This window comes from Lasioglossum baleicum, chromosome 7, assembly GCF_051020765.1.
Source record: "Lasioglossum baleicum chromosome 7, iyLasBale1, whole genome shotgun sequence".
Taxonomy (NCBI): Eukaryota; Metazoa; Arthropoda; class Insecta; order Hymenoptera; family Halictidae; genus Lasioglossum; species Lasioglossum baleicum.
This window is the reverse complement of record NC_134935.1, coordinates 1374845-1394114: the sequence shown is the minus strand read 5'-3', so window position 1 is coordinate 1394114 and position 19270 is coordinate 1374845. Positions and strand designations below refer to the sequence as shown.

Below are 19270 nucleotides of genomic sequence, written 5' to 3'. Positions count from 1 at the left end.
CAACACAGATATTTTTTCACTGCATAATAAACAAACAGCACTTTCATTTATACAAGAAAAAAAATACTCATATATCCAACTATTGGTCAGATTTGAACATCACTAATTACAAAAACACAAGTAATAATGTCCATAATTTATTTAACAGAAAATAAAGTATGTACATACTTACGTAAAAATTATCTATAAAGGAAAAAGTTGGCATCCTTTCTTTGCGACATAGAAAGATCATTAATATGCGAACAGTAATTCAGAGATTAGTTCAGAGAAATGGTACATATAGTAATTCTTCTATAGTCGCAAAAAAGATGTACACTAGGGTGGACCTTATTTGTCGACCATCGAATTTTTTGTGAGAGTTTGTAATAGTAGTTTGCACTGTATTACATGTATAATGTATAATATATGTCAAAGATTGAATAAAGGGCGAGGTAATAAATAAATACACTTGTGAGAACCGGGTGTCTGTTTTCTGTTGAAAGGCTTTAATGTACGTTCTATCATGCGTGTTCTAAATACAACTGATCTTCTTTTTCTCACACACTCTCACTCTCGCGCAATCCTCCCGATGGCGCTGACGCTCATTCGTACCAATCCACAACATCCTCCCCCCATTGGAGAATCGTCACTTAATCTAAACCAGACGGATTTACAAAGATTGCACATTTCAAATTTTGCTATACTACTTAATACATAAGTCTATCCGGTTTCTTACTCATTCTTCCACTCCTTGTTTTAACAGTTTCTGTATTGCACTCTTCATAACTGTCATTCACGCTTCTTACATTATTATTATTTGGATATTGTCTACAGAATTCTTATCATCTATACTGCTATTTAGCTCTTTAACAAGTTCGGTATTTTCTTGCGCTACTTCTAGAGGGTAAAGTCGTTGTATTGGCCTTTTTAACAATCCGCTTTTTGTCTTCAATACATATACTTTAGTTTTACCATCTCGCCCTGCAATCGCCTCAACAATTCGTGCTAACGGCCAATCTACACGCTTGTGTATATCATCGCCTATCAGAACTGTCACCAACCTTGATCTCTCGTGTTTCTTTTTTACCTTTTTTCAATAACAGTTGACTTAAATACTCTAATCAAAACCTAGCTCGAAGATCGTTCAGAATCTTTTGCCTATATTGCCATTTTTTGTTCAATTTCCGATTACAGAGCATATCCAAATCCGGAACTCCGCATTCTTCGATTTCTTTAATAAACATTTCCGGGGTTAACGGTTTTAGATTTTCCGGGTCATCTGATACGTATGTCAGTGGGCGGAAATTAACCACCGCTTCCGCATCACAGAGAGACGTCGTTAAACTTTCGTATGACAAGCTAGCTTTTCCCAAAATCTTACGTAAAATCGTCTTTAGTACGCCTATAAGTCTTTCCCACCAGCCTCACCACCACGGTGCTGATGGTGGGTTGAAACCAGGGATGCGAACCGCGGAACTAACCCTAACCCGAACCCGGTTAACCCAGAAAGGTTTCTGTAACCCGAGTAACCCGTCTAACCGGGTTACAGACAGCGATGAGAATGCTAACCCGAATCCGGTTCGGTTCTCGTAACCCGAGTAACCCGTCTAACCGGGTTACAAACCGAGATGCGAATTCTAACCCGAACCCGGTTCGGTTCTTGTAACCCGAGTAACCCGTCAAACCGGGTTACTTGTGTTTCATAATGTACACAAACTTTTTTCTATGTTCATCACTTGCATTATTATTTCAAATTTCAATAACAATTTTTTGTTGAAATAATTGTTCAAATAAACATGTTTTTACAATTTGTTACTTTATCCATTACTTTTATTATTTTTTAAATAACAATTTTTTGTTGAAATAATTGTTCAAATAAACATATTTTTATAATTTGTTACATTCTCCATTACTTTCATTTTTATTTTAAATAACAATTTTTAATACATATCATACATTTATATACAAAATATTTATATATATAAACATGATTATTAAAATACAATACTCGTACAATCCACACTTACAATACTATATGTACAACACACACACAAACATGAACTGGCACATAAACTTACAATTATAAAATGTCGTTAGTTCGGACAACCATAATGTCGTTTAAAATATTTGTGTTTAATCGCGATCGTTGATGGTTTAATATGAATTTCAGTCCTGAGAACAATCGCTCAACTGAGACTTGTGTCGCTGGCACTGCATGTATTATATTGGCAAGTGTGCCCAGTTCGGAAGAATGGTATTTGTCCCAAAATTCTAATATGTCAGTATCCCTGGCCGTTCTGGAATTTTGCGAATATATATTTCTCGCGGTTACCATATTAAAAACGGAACTAGGAAAACTATTTATTTCCTCATCTTTTTCTAATAACAGTTGTTCGATCTCGTCGCATGGTGCATTATTAATAACAACTGGAGCTTTAGAAACCGTATTTGAAGATAAATTTTCGTATCGCCTCCACGTATATTTAATACATGTTCAGTGGCAATATCTTTTTGTGCATTATTCAATAAATTTTTGTATCTCGGATCTAAAAATACCGACGCCAATAAACATTTATTTTTTAGGAGTTCGTGCTCGCGGTTCTTTATCGAATCTAGTAATAATTTTGCGAAGCTATTATTCATTTTTTCCAAATTTAATTTAGTCTGCATCCAGATAATATAAAAATCTCCCATTAAGAGCTCCTGATATTGCATCTTATCCGTTGCAAGTTTTGCGGGTTCAAGAGCAAATATCAGTTCTTGAACGACTTTCCAGTCGGCTTCGGACAACGTTACATCTTTAATTTCTACACAAAAATCTTTTAAAGTTAATAATCTTTTCAACATGTAAAAGGTGGAATTCCATCTAGTGGGGCAATCCAAGACGGGCTTGCACAGTTTAAATTTTTTTATTAGTACATATACCGTAGGATTGCGGAGTTTCCTCACGAGCTCGCGAATTTTTTGCATCAGACAATCAACGTTAAAACTCCGTCATGCATCTTGAACCGCAAGTTGCAACGTGTGTGCAACACACCGTACCCCTATTAAATGCGTATTAGCTCCCTCTGACGGAAATAAATTTTCGCCCTCTAAATAAAAATTATGACTGTCTCCCAAATCTTCTAGATCATCGGGATCATCCTCTTCCTCCCTTAACAGACGAATCATTTTTAACATGTTAGCACCATTGTCCGTCGTAATCGAATAAATGTTTTTCGCGGACAGATTATAATCTTTTAACACGTCAATAACAATATTTCTTAAATTTTTGCTACTATGTCTTACGAATATCTCCTGCAGTGCCAACGTCCTGACAATTATTTTCTGGTTTTTTACATATTGTATTATACATTAATACCTAAAAGTGATCTGAACTGACGGGCTACTCCGTCAATTTTTATTGAAATTAACTTGTTCTCCATCTCCCCTCTTATAGTACTTCGTACTGTAGTCGCTTGTGTCATAATAGCCTCCCGAATGTTAATTTTATTTATAGTAATTCTAGGTTGAATCGTTTCCAAAATGGGATCAATAATTTTTCTAAAACCCGAATCTTCAACAATGTTTAATGGTCTACCATTTTTTGTTATTAATTCGACGCAGGCGTCAATCAAATATTGGCCTGCCATAACGAACCCTGTCGATGAAGCTGAACTCGAACAATCCGAAGAAGAAGATCCTAACGATCCTGACGACGCCAAACGAAAAGAGGAATTTTCACTGATTCTTCTTCTTTTCCTCATTTCTTTCGCCATGGTGACAATGGTAAATTCATTGGGGTGGTGGTATTGGAGGTGCCGCGTCATATTGGCTGCATGATTCCCAGTTATCTTGATGGTGCATCCCTCAATGAGGCATGTGGATTTATAAGTGTCTACGTCGAATAAAAAATATTGACGGGCTGGATGCTCCATTATTGTTTAAACTGCAAGAAAGTCAATATGTATAAATTCACAATATACACACAATATAATATATATGTATACACCAGGTACACTCAATATACATACAAGATATACACTAGGGTGGACCTAAGCTATACTTGGCGAAAAATTTTTATCGAGATACAAAGCACGACGCCCCCCAGAATGGTTCTCTTTGGTGAGAAAAAAATTTGGGCAAAGTTTGAAATCGATCGAAAAAAAGGATCACGTGGCGCATTTAAATTGAAAATTTTGAAAATTTTGAAATTCATCGTAACTATAAAGTATTATATATCGTTGGATTTGTAATTTTTTTTTAAATAAGAATATGGAAAAATTATATGACCTTAATTAAAAAAAAATAACGATGACCTTGAAATTTCGAAAATTTCATTTTTAAAAAAAATTTTTTTTGTGCCATTATATTTACCATATTGAACAGTGCAACTTTTTCCTCTGACATTTTTTCGTATAACCACAAATAACAGAGATATGTCATTTTGTATTGTACTATTGTACTATACATGTGAATGAATATTTTGAATATATTCTACAGAATAGTGATAAGGAACTATTTCTTATACTCTAATGTAAGACTATCCGCTTTTAAGATGGCAAGGACAGAGCGGGTCACCAAATAATACGCCGATCAATGGTGAAGCCGCTCGCCAAGAATGCATTTTATTAAATGAACAGACAAACAATACAAAATCTAGAGAGAGAATCCAAACTTGACAAGTCACTGGAAGAACGGGTCCTCAGACCCGAAGTGGCTGTAAGGACCCGCGCTGCCAGCGTATTTTATGACGCTACCCCTCTGGGTTTCCCTGAGAGGGAGGTAGCTGTGTGGTTCGCCTGTGCTGCGGACCCTCGACGTTCGATTTACATGTTTTTCGCTATTGTTGTTTTCGTTGCGTCAGGATATTGCTGGCGGTAATCTTTTACCATTTGCAGTACCAACTGCTTTTCTTCCTCATTGCGAGCTAAAATTTGATTGTATGTAATCCTGTATTAGCTTAACGGCTCTTTCTGCCGAATCATTGACCACAGGTAAAGCCTTAACTATATCTAAACCTAGTTTGTAAAAATCTTCATCTTGCCAAACTACTGGATCTTTTTTTAAAAATTCTGTCAATATATTAAATCTACTAAAAAATTTTCGGCTTTCGTCTGATATAAAACCTGAAATGTCCTCTTGCATGTGATCGGCCACATTAGTTGGTAAAATGACAAATTTTTTATAATAATCGCCGCTACTAAAAGATCACTAATTGATCAAGAAACTCTTGTTCCTGTTGATCTTGTATCTGGGATCGTCGTTTACAACTCTTTTGTAAGACCTTCCACTTGTGGTATAATGACTCCAATTTCTCGACGCAGCGACTGTTTAACTGAACTGGAATTTTGGCCTTTTCCCACAACACCTCCACTTCTTTAACAACAAGGTGTGCACTAGACCGAAGGTTCAATTTCACTTTCCGCAAATTATAAAATAGCACTCCTAAAACTTGTCGTTTCGATGGCAACTTAGCGTCAATTATCTGATTTTCATCATGTTCTAATAAGAACAGTTTTTCGCGACTTCTACTTTCCATTGGGCTTCTCAATTTATATAGAAATTGAGTAGTCTTCCTGTATGACTACTGTAACGTCTCGCGTCTGCCAAATCTGGATTGAACGACGATGATCACGAGTCCGATTTTGTAAGTTGAGGTGATAGTTGATCAAAGACAACACTTGAGGTTGTATGTTCGCTTACTCGATACTGATGATTACAGTTCGTTAGCTCAGACAGATCTAATCGGTGGTTCTCTGATACATCTAAATCTTACTTCGGTGTGGATGTCGTTTGTTTGAAAAAGCGTGATGATTGGTTGATGGAGTTGAAAGTAATTGGTGGAAAAACTTGTAAGGATAGGAGTAGGAATAGGAGTGGGAGTTTAAGTACGGGTTGTTATAAAATTTTTAACGAGGGTTTACATCTGTTTCCCGGGTGTGCGCTTATGAATTTCAAGATAGGTAAAATTGTAAAAAAGTGGACTTAAGGTCCACGGGGTACATCTGGAGGTAACGTAATAAATTATATTGGGTCATAGGTAATAAATGGATATGTTTAAATATCTGTTATTTGTGGTTCTACGAAAAAATGTCAGAGGAAAAAGTTGCATTGTTAAATATGGTAAATATAATGGCATAAAAAATTTTTTTTTTAAAAATCAAATTTTCGAAATTTCAAGGTCATCGTTATTTTTTTAAAAATTAAGGTCATATAATTTTTCCATATTCTTATTTAGAAAAAAATTACAAATCCAACGATATATAATACTTTATAGTTACGATGAATTTCAAAATTTTCAAAATTTTCAATTTAAATGCGCCACGTGATCCTTTTATCCGATCGATCTTAAATTTTGCACAAATTTTTTTCTCACCAAAGAGAACCATTCTGGGGGGCGTCGTGAAAAAAATTCGTTGGTCAAAAAATAAGGACCACCCTAATATACACTATACACAATAGAAACACGATGTACACAACTCACCTTGTTAACTTTTTCAAATGTGGTTCACGAATTTCACGCAGAAGAATTCTCTTAATTTTTCTCTTAATAATAGAGAGATAGTCCGACGGATATTTCTTCAATACCATAGACAAAACTTATCAATTTGTGGTCTGGGTTTCCACAAACAACGGAGAAGAAGAGCGGAGATCGGTGATCGAGCTATTAATCAGTAGTTCGCTGGCTCTTGACACTGGAACTGTAGCCTGTAGGAGATATTGAAACTTGTCTCCCCTACTAATCGCCAGGTCGTCGTGTATTTTTTTGAATTGGCTCCAAAAAGGGAGCCATTCTTTGACACTGCCGTTGAACTTGGGCAGCTCTATCCTCGGCAGTTTCAGCGTCTTTCTCTCGGTCCCGGTGGGGGCCCTGTGGTGCCGCTCTGTTGCGTCCATGAGATCGATCATTTTTAATTTGGCCGTCAAGAAATTCGTCTTGTACACGTCATCCGTTTCCAACTCTTTTGCGATTTCATCGTCGTCTAGGTCGGCCTGAAATAACGCGTTACTAAACGCCACGTGTGTCTCGTTCAGCTCCGCCATCTTGACTTCCAAAAGCTGGAAAGCAGTATGCGCCTTCGTGAATGACATTCTATGCACTCTTCTTTGTCTCTTAACGGTCTCCATCTTCTCAACACTTCTTCACGCACCGTCCACACTATCGCGTACTTCCCGAGCTTCTCTAACCTCTCTTTTTCCTAAATACCTTTATATACCACTGAACTCACTTACTGTGTCGATTACCTGGTCCTGTCACGGTCGCCATAATGTCAAAGACTGAATAAAGGGCCAGGTAATAAATAAATAAACTTGTGAGAACCGGGTGTCTGTTTTCTGTTGAAAGGTTTTAATGTACGTTCTATCATGCGTGTTCTACAACTGATCTTCTTTTTCTCACACACTCTCACTCTCGCGCAATCCTCCCGATGGCGCTGACGCTCATTCGTACCAATCCAAAACAATATATGTATTACGTATAAGTATATGTATATTTATATGTATATGTCTTTGCTACTTATAAAAATATGAAAAAATTTTTTAGACAGAAGTTGTACTGTTTCATAAATTAAATATAACGCAAAAGGAAAAGAAATTTTTTAAATGTCAATTTTTGAGATTTCAAGGTCACGAATTTTTTTTTCAAATCAATATTACATTTTGTTTTCTAAATTGGTATAGTGCGTAAAAAGACAACTTCAATGATATATAAACATATGCTGACCATATACTGCAGTGGAGAAAAGCAAGTTACAAAATTCAAAAATTGTCAAAGTTGATTTGGCACAATTTTCCATTATTTGATCAATTTCAAATTTTGCACAGATTATTTTTTCGTCCAGTGGCACCATTCTAGGGGTTGTCCCACAAAAAATCTGCGAAATAATTTTCGCCAAGTAGAACGAAGGTCCACCCTAGTGTACACGTTGAAGGCAAAAAAAATATCCCCTCCACTGTAGTAATCTTATCTCGGCTCGGGTATATCTGTCTCAACCACTACTAATCCAATTACAAAACTTCTTTATTTTTCATTATTTTTTTACGGGACTTTCACGGACTTATTTGTGGCATTTAAAATGGCACTAAACACGATATAATTTCAACTGTATTTAGTGGTTTAATTGACGATGAAAGTTTCGGGCGCAAGGAAGGACAGCAGTCTCTCTTTACACGCGCTGTCCTTTTCTACGTTCGTCTCGGTCTTTGAAGCTCAAAAAGATATGTCTGTCAACGTAAACTGTGCAAACGAACCTCCCCGAGGCTCTTGCGACTATAAAGGATTTACTGTATTACGAAAACTCTTCACTTTTAATAAAGCATAACACTTCGTGAGTGAATAATATAAAAAGGAAGCTATCGAAATATTATTTTCTATACATTCACGCACAACTATCTCAGAAAGCAAAAAACTTTATATTTCAGACAAAATTTTTTTAATCTATTATACTTTTAGCCAGGTTTTACGGCCAAATACTCCACTGTGCGTCGGACAAATTTAAAACTGTATTTCGTTCATTTTATTATAAGATCCCATTAAAATCAAACAAAGATTTATATTTAAAAAAACGAAGGATTTGTTTTGAAAAACACAAACACATGTTAGTATATTTAAAAATAGCAGTTTTAAATCCGCTGCGGTTCATTTCACCTTATCCGGTTGACGGAGGGTTAAGTGGAGAGAAGATACCTTCCCACGGAAGGTAGTGAATGGAAAGCTGCAGGTTCATAGTGAGAGTACGCAGCATCTAACAATAAGAGAGACCTGCAGACGAATTGACGGAATTACATCACAATTAGCGATTCGTATAATTTAATAAAGCATCGGCCGACCCCTTTTCAGAGTTCAAAGATCAGGTCAGATGGGCCGCGCGCCTCGACACGATTCAATTACGGTAGATTGCTTGTCCCAGGAACTGAGTCACGAGTATTTCAATATCCGACCAAGAAAACACTAACGCGCACACATCACTTCTTTTCCTTGCACAATCGTTTCTTTGCCGAAGCCTCACACTTTTCAATCATTGTTCGGCAGTGCATACTTTTCAGCAAAACGAAAGAAAAAAAGTCTATTTGATTTAAATATCACACGTCAAGTGAGAATCATTCGGGCTAGAAAGCATTGAACGACACATCGAACAAATAATTAACGATTTTATAAATAAACTGAAATATACAAATATTAAATCGATCGTTCCTCGAGTGAAACAATAGATTCATTTTGACGTCTTCTGCCACCCACCTCATCATTCGATCACGCTTGAATCAAGCGGCTTGATACGATCATCGAACTGTGATCTTTTTAGTCCAGTCGCCAGGTCGAAAAAAGGGCGTCGTCTACCTGGAAAGTATTCCGAAACTTAATGAATTTTGACACGTCATTTAGGGGTACTCTGGGGAGTCGAATCTGAGTTTTCGACCTCGAGGACCCTGTGCTAACTTGGGGAGAGCGATAAAACCACGATTTTTCTTACCTGTTTTTGGTATTTCGCCTATAACTCAAAAAACTATAACTATCTATGTATGTCTTCGCCTGTTATGATGACACTGTCAAAATTGTTTGCTTCTGAAAGAGCTGTCTCAACAATCATGACATATCAGCATCTTCCATTGCCTGCTTTACTTGTATCCCCTTGGCTTGCATTTCAGCAAGGTGATAAAGTTCTTCTTGTTGATGTCGTTGGAGAGAAATTTCACCTGTGGAATTGTACTGACAGATATTGTCTCTGTACAGACAAACTTTGTAGAGGAATGCAGCAATGACCATCGCTGTCGTTCTGCTGCTTTGGTGCTTTGTGGTAGTTTATCCCAACAGGATATCCATCAAAGGCATGGATTCTTATTATTACTACTTATCATTACTCTTTGAGATTGGGGATTAATGGGAAAATATAAAGTCATAAAGTGTGACGACCAGACACCTAAATAAGGAATAAACTGCAATTATAACATAAGGCACTTGTCAGCGGACCCCCCCCCCCAACCATGTGAAGTCAGATTGATAAGAGTACAATGTTAGGGTTTCTGGAGAGAGACAGAGAGTTTTTTTACGCAAGGGGGGGGGGTGAAAATGTAAGAGATATACATAGTATGTAGATCATATGTAGATATGTTGAAAAACTAAAGTTATGAGCCAAAAACTTGCAATTTCCTGCTAAATGTCACAATGTGGGGCTCAAATGTCATTTTGAGAAACATTTCCTAATTTTGAACGCCTGTCTCTCGGTACCTATTAGGTCAAAAATAAGTTTGACTAGTGAAATTTGAAGGAAATTGAGTGCTGTTTACAAAAATGAAAAATAAAAGTTCGTAGGACCCATAGTTTTTGATTTATAGGCGAAATACCAAAAACAGGTAAGAAAAATCGTGTTTTTTTCCCCTCCCAAAGTTAGCACAGGGTCCTCGAGATCGAAAACTCAGATTCAACTCCCCAGAGTACCCCTGAATGACGTGTCAAAATTTCATTAAGTTCGGAATACTTTTCAGGTAAAAGTACCTGGCGACTGGACTATTTCCTGTGGTTGAAAACAATTTTTTATTCTGAACGTATCATCTTCTGATTCAGTCGCGTATTGACGCTCGAGTTGTCAAGACGTTCATTCAGTTCCACGAGATATATGCGAGGTACAGTCTATCAGTTGTAGCGGTGGTAGCGAGTGTTGTGGTTTCTTCGTACCGTAGCGCTCGACTCGGTTAGAATCTCTCTCACAGAAATCATGGCCACGAAAAATGTACCGCAAGTTAAGAATACTGCTGAATCTACATACGCCAGTGTAATTCAAAAAGACTGTTTCCCTACTAAAGAACATGATATAGTACTAGACGCATACGATCACATCGCCATTAAAGAATACATACATAGTTGCTATTGGAGAGGTTATTAATCCTATCGGTATGTATAAGGTTCGCCTCAAGAATCTCTAATAACAGAGTGTGTTTATATTTGTCGGACAAATCCTTGGTAGGCCGTTCACTATCTGCTAGACCTTTAATCATGAAAACTAAACGTGTTACATACATATTCTCTCTAACGTGTGTCCCGGTATCCCACACTCTGTGATATTGAACACTTTTAAGCAAATGAATATTAGAACAGTTTCACCCATGTCCTTCATTAAAGTATGATTTTCTGAAGCAGGCTTCTTACATATCCCCAGTTTTCGTCGACAAATTTATATCCATCCAGATGATGTAAACAAGCTTTCGAAGAAAATACAAGTTGACTTTGATGATACCTCATACATACTGGATTTTAATCTCAACGGACAGTCTAGTCCGCTTCCTGTGTGAGAAGGAAGGTCTTTTTTTTTATTTATTAATAAGCTTTAGATCTTTTCTGATCCATGAGCCTTATACATATACACATATAAAAATACTTAGTATGTATTACAAACTGTTATAACCTTGTTCTTTCAAACATTAACAGATAATATAATTCCTTACATCTAAATATATAAAAGAAATAAATGCATAATATCTCTTACATAACTAACTGTTGTTTCATATTCTCCTATCTATCTCTCCTAAAATATTATATTATAATATAATTTCTCTTATATCTACATAGGAACTTTCTGTTGAATAGGTATCTTGAGTGGAACTACAACCTAATATTGCATTTATTACAAAAGTCATTGATTATCCTTAATATTTTTATCTTTGGCTCTTTTAAAAAAATATGTACATCGTACGGAGGTTTCCATTTTGCATTTATTAGGTTTCTAAATAGCACCTGTCTTTCATCTCTATATTTTGGGCAGTGCCATAAGATATGATTAATATCTTGATATGGAGCATCACATTCACATTTAGGGCTATCAATTATACCTAGCCTAGCTAGAGATTCATTAGAATTGTAATGATTAGATCTTAATCTATTAAATCTTACTACTATTTCTCTAGTCAGTCTTTGATTATAAAACCATGGTTTTCTTTTTGGCTCATAGTATTTTTCATAATATAATTGTCCTTTATTATTAAATTCTACTAGTAATTTATTTCCAAATTCTCTCCACATATTTCTTTTATGGAGTTCTTTGAAGTCAGTAAACGGGACTTTCATATTTTCCGTATAGTCACTAGTTGTCCCTAATTTGGCTGAAGTGTCAACTTCTTCATTTCCTTTAATGCCGCAGTGAGATGGAATCCATATAAAATCTATTTTACCTCTATTGTTACTATTAAATTCTCTTATTTTTTCCTTAGCATCTATAATATATCTATTAGTTGCAACTCCTACATTAATACTGGTTAAACTTTGAATCGCACTAAGTGAGTCCGATAGTATCAGGTATTGATTGGTATCATCTTCTAGGCATATGTCTATTGCTTTCGTTATGGCTATACATTCTGCTGTAAATACTGATGCAATGTTATTTATACTAAATGTTTGATTAATTTTTTTCTGTGGGCAATATACTGCGGCCCCTGTAGATATACCATTCTTGGTTTTAGAACCATCGGTATATATGCTAATACTATTACTGTAATTTCTGTCAATGAAGTCATTCAACTCTTCATTGATAAAAGGAGATTTTGTCAGCTGTTTACCAAGAGTTATGTTTCCTTGTATATGTATAAGTGATGTGTGGAAGTTTGTTATAAAATTAACATAATTGTTACCTTTGTAGTATAAATCTTCAAATTCTAGAACCTCTCTTATACAATTGTTGAATATGCTTGTTCTGTATTTTATTGCTGTAGTATTCGGACTATTTATTGAATGCCTCAAGTCCCTGATGTATCTATTGGTGATATGACTTGTGTTTGAGATGATTTTGCTGAAGAATATTTTACCCAGATAGGCAGCTCGGTGTTGAAGATACGGAGTCCCAGCCTCAGCCAAGACCACGTTGGTTGGAGTGGAAGTCCTAAGTCCCAATGCCAGTTTAATTGCAGTAGCTTGAATCGTTTCTAGTCTCCTTCTCAGCCAGTCTGGCTCCGGAAAATATACGAATGATCCATAATCCAATCTAGATCTAATGTATGTTCTGTATATTGTTAGAAGAGTTTCAGGATCAGATCCCCACCATACTCCTCTTAAATATTTAATTATGTTTAGTGCTTTGAAACATTGTTGTCGGAGTTTGCTTATATGTAATTCAAAAGTAAGTTTGCTATCAAATATCATTCCTAAGAATTTTACTTGTCCTGAGTTCAATTTAGTATGTTGTCCAATGCGTACTGGTATGGAGTTGGGCCGCAGATTCCTATTATTGAAGATTATTACTTCACTTTTGTTGGGAGATAGTTCTAAGCCAATGTCGTGTAGGTTCTCTATTATTCTATCTATTGCTTGCTCTATGTATTGTTTGGCTTTGTCAAGTGAAATATTTCTATAGTATAGAGCAATGTCATCAGCATATTGAGATATTTGTATTTCTTCAGGTATTCCATCAAGCAATTGTGATACATAAATGTTGTATAATAAGGGACTTATTACCCCTCCTTGTGGGAGCCCTATATGAATGTATCTGATCTCCTGTTGATTATCAAATTGTGCATATCTGCAGTACATCCAATTTGCTATAAAACTGAGCATTCTATTTGGGATAGAAAGTCTCGACAACTTTTGTAAGAGCAAGTTGTATTGAACATTATCAAATGCTGACTTGACATCAAGGAAGGCACTTACTGTGAATTCCTTATTGATAAATCCGACCCTTACATATGCGTTCAAATTTGCTAGGTTATCTGTACAGGATCTTCCTCTGCGGAAGCCAGACTGAGTTGAAGGAATCATATTATTGTATTCAAACCACCATTGTAATCTTGTATTTATCATCCTTTCAAGCAGTTTACACATACATGACGACAAGGTAATTGGTCTGTAGCACTTCCCATCTTGTTAACTTCCCGATTTTATAGGGAAGTTATTGTAATGACCCCGAAAATCGAAAATCGATTTTTTAGCAGATCTTCACGTTTCATGGTCATTGCAGTCATTTTAGACTATTTTCAGCAAAATGTTCGTGTGTGTGTGTGTGTGTGTGTGTGTGTGTGTGTGTGTGCGTGTGCGTGCGTGCGTGCGTGCGTGCGTGCGTATGGCCGTTTCTATGTAATCAAATTTTTCGTTAACGTTTTCAGAAAAAGTAACAACGCGATCAGGATGATGAATGATGCAATCGATGTGCCCCGCTGTAACTTAGAGCTGATTAGATTTTGGTCCATTTTGGTCAAGTAGTTTTTTAGTTTTTTTAGTTTTTTTCGAAAGAAGTTCATTCAACAATGCAATTTATACGAGAGAACGGAAAGTTGCCACCGAAGGAACAAACGTAATTACACAAAAAATTTTTTTTTCGATTTTTTTTAAATTAAAAAAAATTTAAAAAAAAAATTTTTTTGTACCTTACGATGATGTTTCCGCTTACAATAATCGAAAATTATCCCAATGCAAGAGTGAGTTAATCATCTCTACTCCCGAGAATACATTTTCAAAGAATATCGATGAAAGTACAAAAAAAATTTATATTACAATCATTAAAAAAACAATCAGTTCAAAACGAATTATTAACTGAGATTAAATTGAAAATTAATATAAACTATATGATAATTATTAATAGTAGGTGGTTCGGAACCCACCATAAACAGTAGGTCCCGCTGAAAAGGCGATGGTGAGAGTGGAAAAAGGAGAGGATTGGTAAATGAATTTGAAACCCTGAGGGGACCAAATATCATGTCCATACCATAATTATTAATAGCATTGATGTTGAAAACGGATTGGTTAATGGAGCACACAAGCGGGATATTAAAATTTATTACTTTTCAAGAAAATACTAAAATTCCGTCTATATTGTGGTTAGATTTTCAATTGGCCAGAGTAGGAGTGAAAGTAAGAACTCGTTATCGTGATTATATGAAAAATGCAAATATTGATCAAAATTTAACACCAATAATAAAAATATCGAATCAAGTAAATATGTCGAGTGGGGAAAAATATCAAATCACACGTAGTCAATTTCCAGTGGTTCCTGCTGAAGCGATTACGATTCATAAAAGTCAGGGACAAACTTACTGGAAGGTATGTTTGGATTTTAAAAAATCAGAAAGGCGAACTTTACAAATGTTGTATGTAGCACTGAGCAGAGTTTCAAAATTGAGCGCGGTTTATATATTTTGGGACAATTTAAATTAACAGTATCGAAGAAAACCAAGATCAATACTGCAAACCCGGATAATGAGGAGTTGTATCGTTTGCGAAAAACTAGTTAAGACAATTTATTTTGCAACATTAGTATGCTATAACAAGGAACCAAGCGAGCAACGAGCCTGCGATGTTCGTTTAATGCGACGCCATATAGCAAACATTTTGATAAGTAGAAAACTATTGAATTTTCCTGAAAACGTATAAATCTTCTTAAAACGTACACTTAATAATGATAATATTATACTGCAACTAACGAATCGGGAAGTTCTTTGTGTGGCTCGTGGAGAGTCACACCAAATAAAAAAAAACGTTAATAGCTATAGGTACTACTAGCCATGCGTACCACTAACCCTTTCGCAAGAGCAGTCCTATCCGCGAGCTCGCGAAGCGAGCGAGCAAAATCAACCCTACTTGCGAGCGAGCGAAGCGAGCGAGCAACAATAACCCTCTTGTTTTTTAATTAATATGACCTGGCATTTTTTCCAGTCTTCAGGGATTTCCTGAAGAACGTATATATCATTATAAATGTCTGATAGTAGGAGTTTGCACCTTACTGATAGACATTTGATCATATTATAATCAATTCCATCAAGCCCAGGAGATGAGGATTGTTTGGTTTTGTCAACTGCATGGTTAAATTCAACGAAGTTGAATATCTCATTAAGAAATTCATTCTGCTGAGTAAACAGTTCTATTTCTGGATTTACAGGAACCCAGGGAGGACTGATCTTGGTAATGGCATTGTGTTTTTCCTTTAAGTCCTCTTCTGGATCAGCTCTTTCTTTGTTTTTAGTGTTTACCCATTTAGTCTTGAGTATTTTTATTTTATTCCAGACATAAGATGGAGAAGTTCTGAAGTTCAAGCTCTCAGCAAATAAACGAAAGCTTTCCTTTTTTTTTGTTTTAAAAGCCTTTTTGTAAAAGCCACTTGCCTTTTATAATTTGTCCAGTTTTCAAAAGAGGGAGAGTGGGCCCATTTTTTGAATGCAGCCTTCCGTAATCTTATTGTCTTGTAACATTCAGGATCCCACCAAGCTACTGGGTTCCTATGTAAGTGAGTTGGAATGTCTCTTTTTTTGGGTGTGCTTTTTATGACAGAAGTTTTCATGATTTCACTAAAAAGTTTGTATTTTTCCAAAGTATTCAGATTTGAGGATTGTATCATTGTATTATATTGACTATCGACTAGTTTCTGATATTGATCCCAATCTGTTCTCTTTGTAGAGAGTTTATTGCTATTTTTCTTGTAAATATGTTTGTCGGTAGTAATCGTTGCGAGTATTGGAAAATGATCTGAACCATATACCTCTTCATATTGCGAGGCTGTTGTTATGCTAGTAAGATTCCTCGTGGTGATTACTAAGTCTAAATTACTGAGGGATTTGTTTCTCATATCTAGGTATGAGTTTGTATTCAAATTTACTATATCAAGTTGGAAGTCCTCTAATATGTCCTTAAATTTTTCACCATTGCTTTCTATGCGAGAGCAGTTCCGTTCCATAAAGGGTGATGGACGTTAAAGTCCCCCATGATGATAAAGGATCCTAATTGCACTAATTGGTCCATAAAGTCCTCCCAGTCTGCAGAATTCAGATTGTGTCCAGGTTTTCTATAACATCCAACCAATGTAAACTGGTCCTTTAAATTGGTTAATCTGACACCACATACTTCTGTATTAATATCTCTAAAGTTTAAATTCTTTATAATATTGAAGCTAAGGTATTTAGCTATAAATATTATAATACCTCCTCCTTTTCTGCCATCTCTATCTTTTCTAACTTGATTAAAGTTATTTAATACAAATTCATCATTGGGTGTGAGCCATGTTTCAACACAGATGATAATATCTACTTTATTTGCTAATTCTTCTATCTCTGATCTTTTATTCTTGATGCTCCTACAGTTCCATTCTAATATTTTAAGTGTTTCCAATTCTATTTTTTGTTGTGAGTTGATCATATTATAAAATGTGATAAAAGGTATCTTTTTTTATTTTTTTAAAATTTGTGTTCATTTATATTCTGTCTCCATTTGTTCAAAATTCCTGTCGGGTTGCCCTGTTTTATCATTATGTGTAGTATTGTGAGTTGAAGAGTTTTGTATATTTACAATTAAAGTATCATTCCTTGTTTCCTTTGGTACAATATTTGTTTTATTTTGAGACATTGTCTCCTTTATGAGACTAATACTTTCATCATTACATTTCTCATTTGGTCTTATAGTGTTGGGGATTTGTGTTCGTATTTCCGTGAATCTTATCTCGCGCGTTTACGCGTAAATAATCTTAGTGCACGTTTTAATGATCAGTATATTTAGAATATATATATACATGCGTTTACGCATACAAAACTTATACTTGGACTTTTCAATGTTACAATCATACAACTGCGGAGACGCTAAACCACTAATGGCCGATCTTTTCGATCCGTTCGAACGACCAACGATCAACTGCGCGCGCATTCCTTCTCTATCCTACGCTTACTAAAAGTCCCTATGCAGCACATGTTGCTAACACTTACAACCTACACCTTTTACAACGCGACATATACCATCATATAGCTATTCCGTACTGTTCCTTTTTAATTTCTAATTCGTTATTTTTAAGTAATATTTCTTTTATTTTTTGTTGCAATTTAGCTGTCTCCTCAGTTTTCCTAAGGGATACGTGTTTTTCTTCTTGAGGATTAACTTTTTGTCTTAATGCTTTGGCTAAATGATTTGAAGAGCTATATGTCTTCATTATTTTGCTGTTCCAAACTGTGTGATTGTTATTTGCAGAAGTATCTACACCTCCCATTCTTCTAAGTTCGAAGGATTTATTGTCACTTAATTTTTTGAGTGGTGGGAATTGTTCTTTGGATACTTCTATTTTGTTTACTGTCGTCATTTTTCCTGTTATTTCATGAGTTTCCCTTACTGATTGTATGGCTTGCTGTATGCTAACATTATTGTAAGCCTTATATTTTTGTATCGCTTTGTTTAGTTTGTACTCTTTGCTCTCAGGATTGAATACACCATGTTGCTCTCCGCAATGTATGCAGATGTTGGATTTGTCTTTTGTGCAGAAGGTAGATTCATGATTATCTTCACAACAATTGCTGCATTTTAGAGGTTTCTTGCACTACTTTTTGGTATGACCGTATACTAAACAGTTATAGCATAATTTAACAGGATCTATATAAACTTCTACTTTTACTCTATACAATCCAAATAATAGGATGCTCTCAGAAAGAGTATCACCCTCAAAAGTAACTATCACATTTTCAGAGGGTTGAATCTCAAAATTTTTACCTTTGTTGCTAAATGTTTTCTTGCCCATTCTTTTTGCATCCAGTATTTTGCATGGAGTCTTCGATAGGTCTATCAGTTCTTTAACGTCATATTCTGTAGGATATCCTTTAATCAAACCTTTGCGTTGAGTCTCATAGATGGGAATCTGAGCCTGAAATCCTGCCATATTTAAATTATTTTTAATAACGAAATTGTTTGCTTCGTCTTTGCTTCTAAATAGTACTTCTGCTTTATTAAACCCTCTACTGTTTAGCTCTAAAGCTTTACTAGTTAATTGAGATACTCTTCTTGACATTTCAATTAGATTTTGTCTTTTTCTTTTTTTAATATTAGGGTCTATGAGTCTAATTTCCACAATTGCTGTTCCCTTATGAACTTCGGGGTACAGTCTTACTATTGGGGTATTTTCAGTTGTGTGATCCTTGTTGTCGTCCATCTCTATTTTGTTATTATCGTACGGTGTTAGTACCTTTTCTTTTATCTTTTTTCCCTGGGTTGCAAGTTCATTTTCATAGGGTAAGTCCCCTGTCTTTCGTTTTAACGACATATATGTTTTCTTTTTTACCTCGTTTTCATCCATTATGTAAACATAACCCCTATTAGGGGCATGTTTTAGGCTCAACTTTATGTTCTGTTATAATGTGACTATAACTATATATTGAGAATTGCAGTTCTATATAGTGGCTATTCGCTTTGGGTCTTACAATTAGTATTGTATTATAATATTGTTACAGAACTAATTTTTTCACATCCACTATATCGTAACTTTCACGTTATCACACACTTGTATAATAGACCGAGAAGGAAGGTCATGTGGCTAACATTGCCCCGACATCTATCAACAATGTAATTCAACAGAATGACATTCCTACCTTA

General features: G+C 35.5%; 3 protein-coding genes across 16 annotated transcripts in view; 1 reads left to right on the top strand and 2 right to left on the bottom strand.

The window, feature by feature from the left end:
- LOC143210726 (Y+L amino acid transporter 2-like) overlaps positions 1-19270 on the top strand; it is a 694702-nt gene that overhangs the window by 45338 nt on the left and 630094 nt on the right. The gene's annotated exons all lie outside the window — the stretch shown is intronic.
- On the bottom strand, positions 152-13762 carry LOC143210184 (uncharacterized). Of its 4 annotated transcripts, none has more exons than XM_076426785.1 (3): positions 10816-13762; positions 6446-10755; positions 156-3907 (listed from the first exon to the last, which is right to left on the bottom strand). In XM_076426785.1, exon 1 carries the CDS (start codon positions 13760-13762, stop codon positions 11558-11560), a length of 2205 nt encoding a protein of 734 aa, XP_076282900.1. In that variant the 3' UTR covers positions 156-3907; positions 6446-10755; positions 10816-11557. The 4 variants fall into 4 exon arrangements, with proteins under 4 accessions (XP_076282901.1, XP_076282900.1, XP_076282899.1 ...); XM_076426784.1 differs by having other exon boundaries at positions 157-3907; positions 6446-9298; positions 9432-13762; XM_076426786.1 differs by having other exon boundaries at positions 152-3907; positions 6446-11556.
- On the bottom strand, positions 13351-19185 carry LOC143210185 (uncharacterized). Its single transcript, XM_076426787.1, has 2 exons — positions 18395-19185; positions 13351-18247 (listed from the first exon to the last, which is right to left on the bottom strand). The coding sequence occupies exons 1-2, from the start codon at positions 18972-18974 to the stop codon at positions 18225-18227; spliced, it is 603 nt and encodes a 200-aa protein (XP_076282902.1). The 5' UTR covers positions 18975-19185; the 3' UTR covers positions 13351-18224.

Bases quoted from the DNA above. Each gene is read 5' to 3' on its own strand.
- LOC143210184 (XM_076426785.1), bottom strand. From the start codon at position 13,762: ATGTGTAAACTGCTTGAAAGGATGATAAATACAAGATTACAATGGTGG.
- LOC143210185 (XM_076426787.1), bottom strand. From the start codon at position 18,974: ATGGATGAAAACGAGGTAAAAAAGAAAACATATATGTCGTTAAAACGA. The intron at 18,248-18,394 runs GTAAAAATTTTG...ATAACTGTTTAG, and splicing joins GAAAACATTTAGCAACAAAG to TATACGGTCATACCAAAAAG.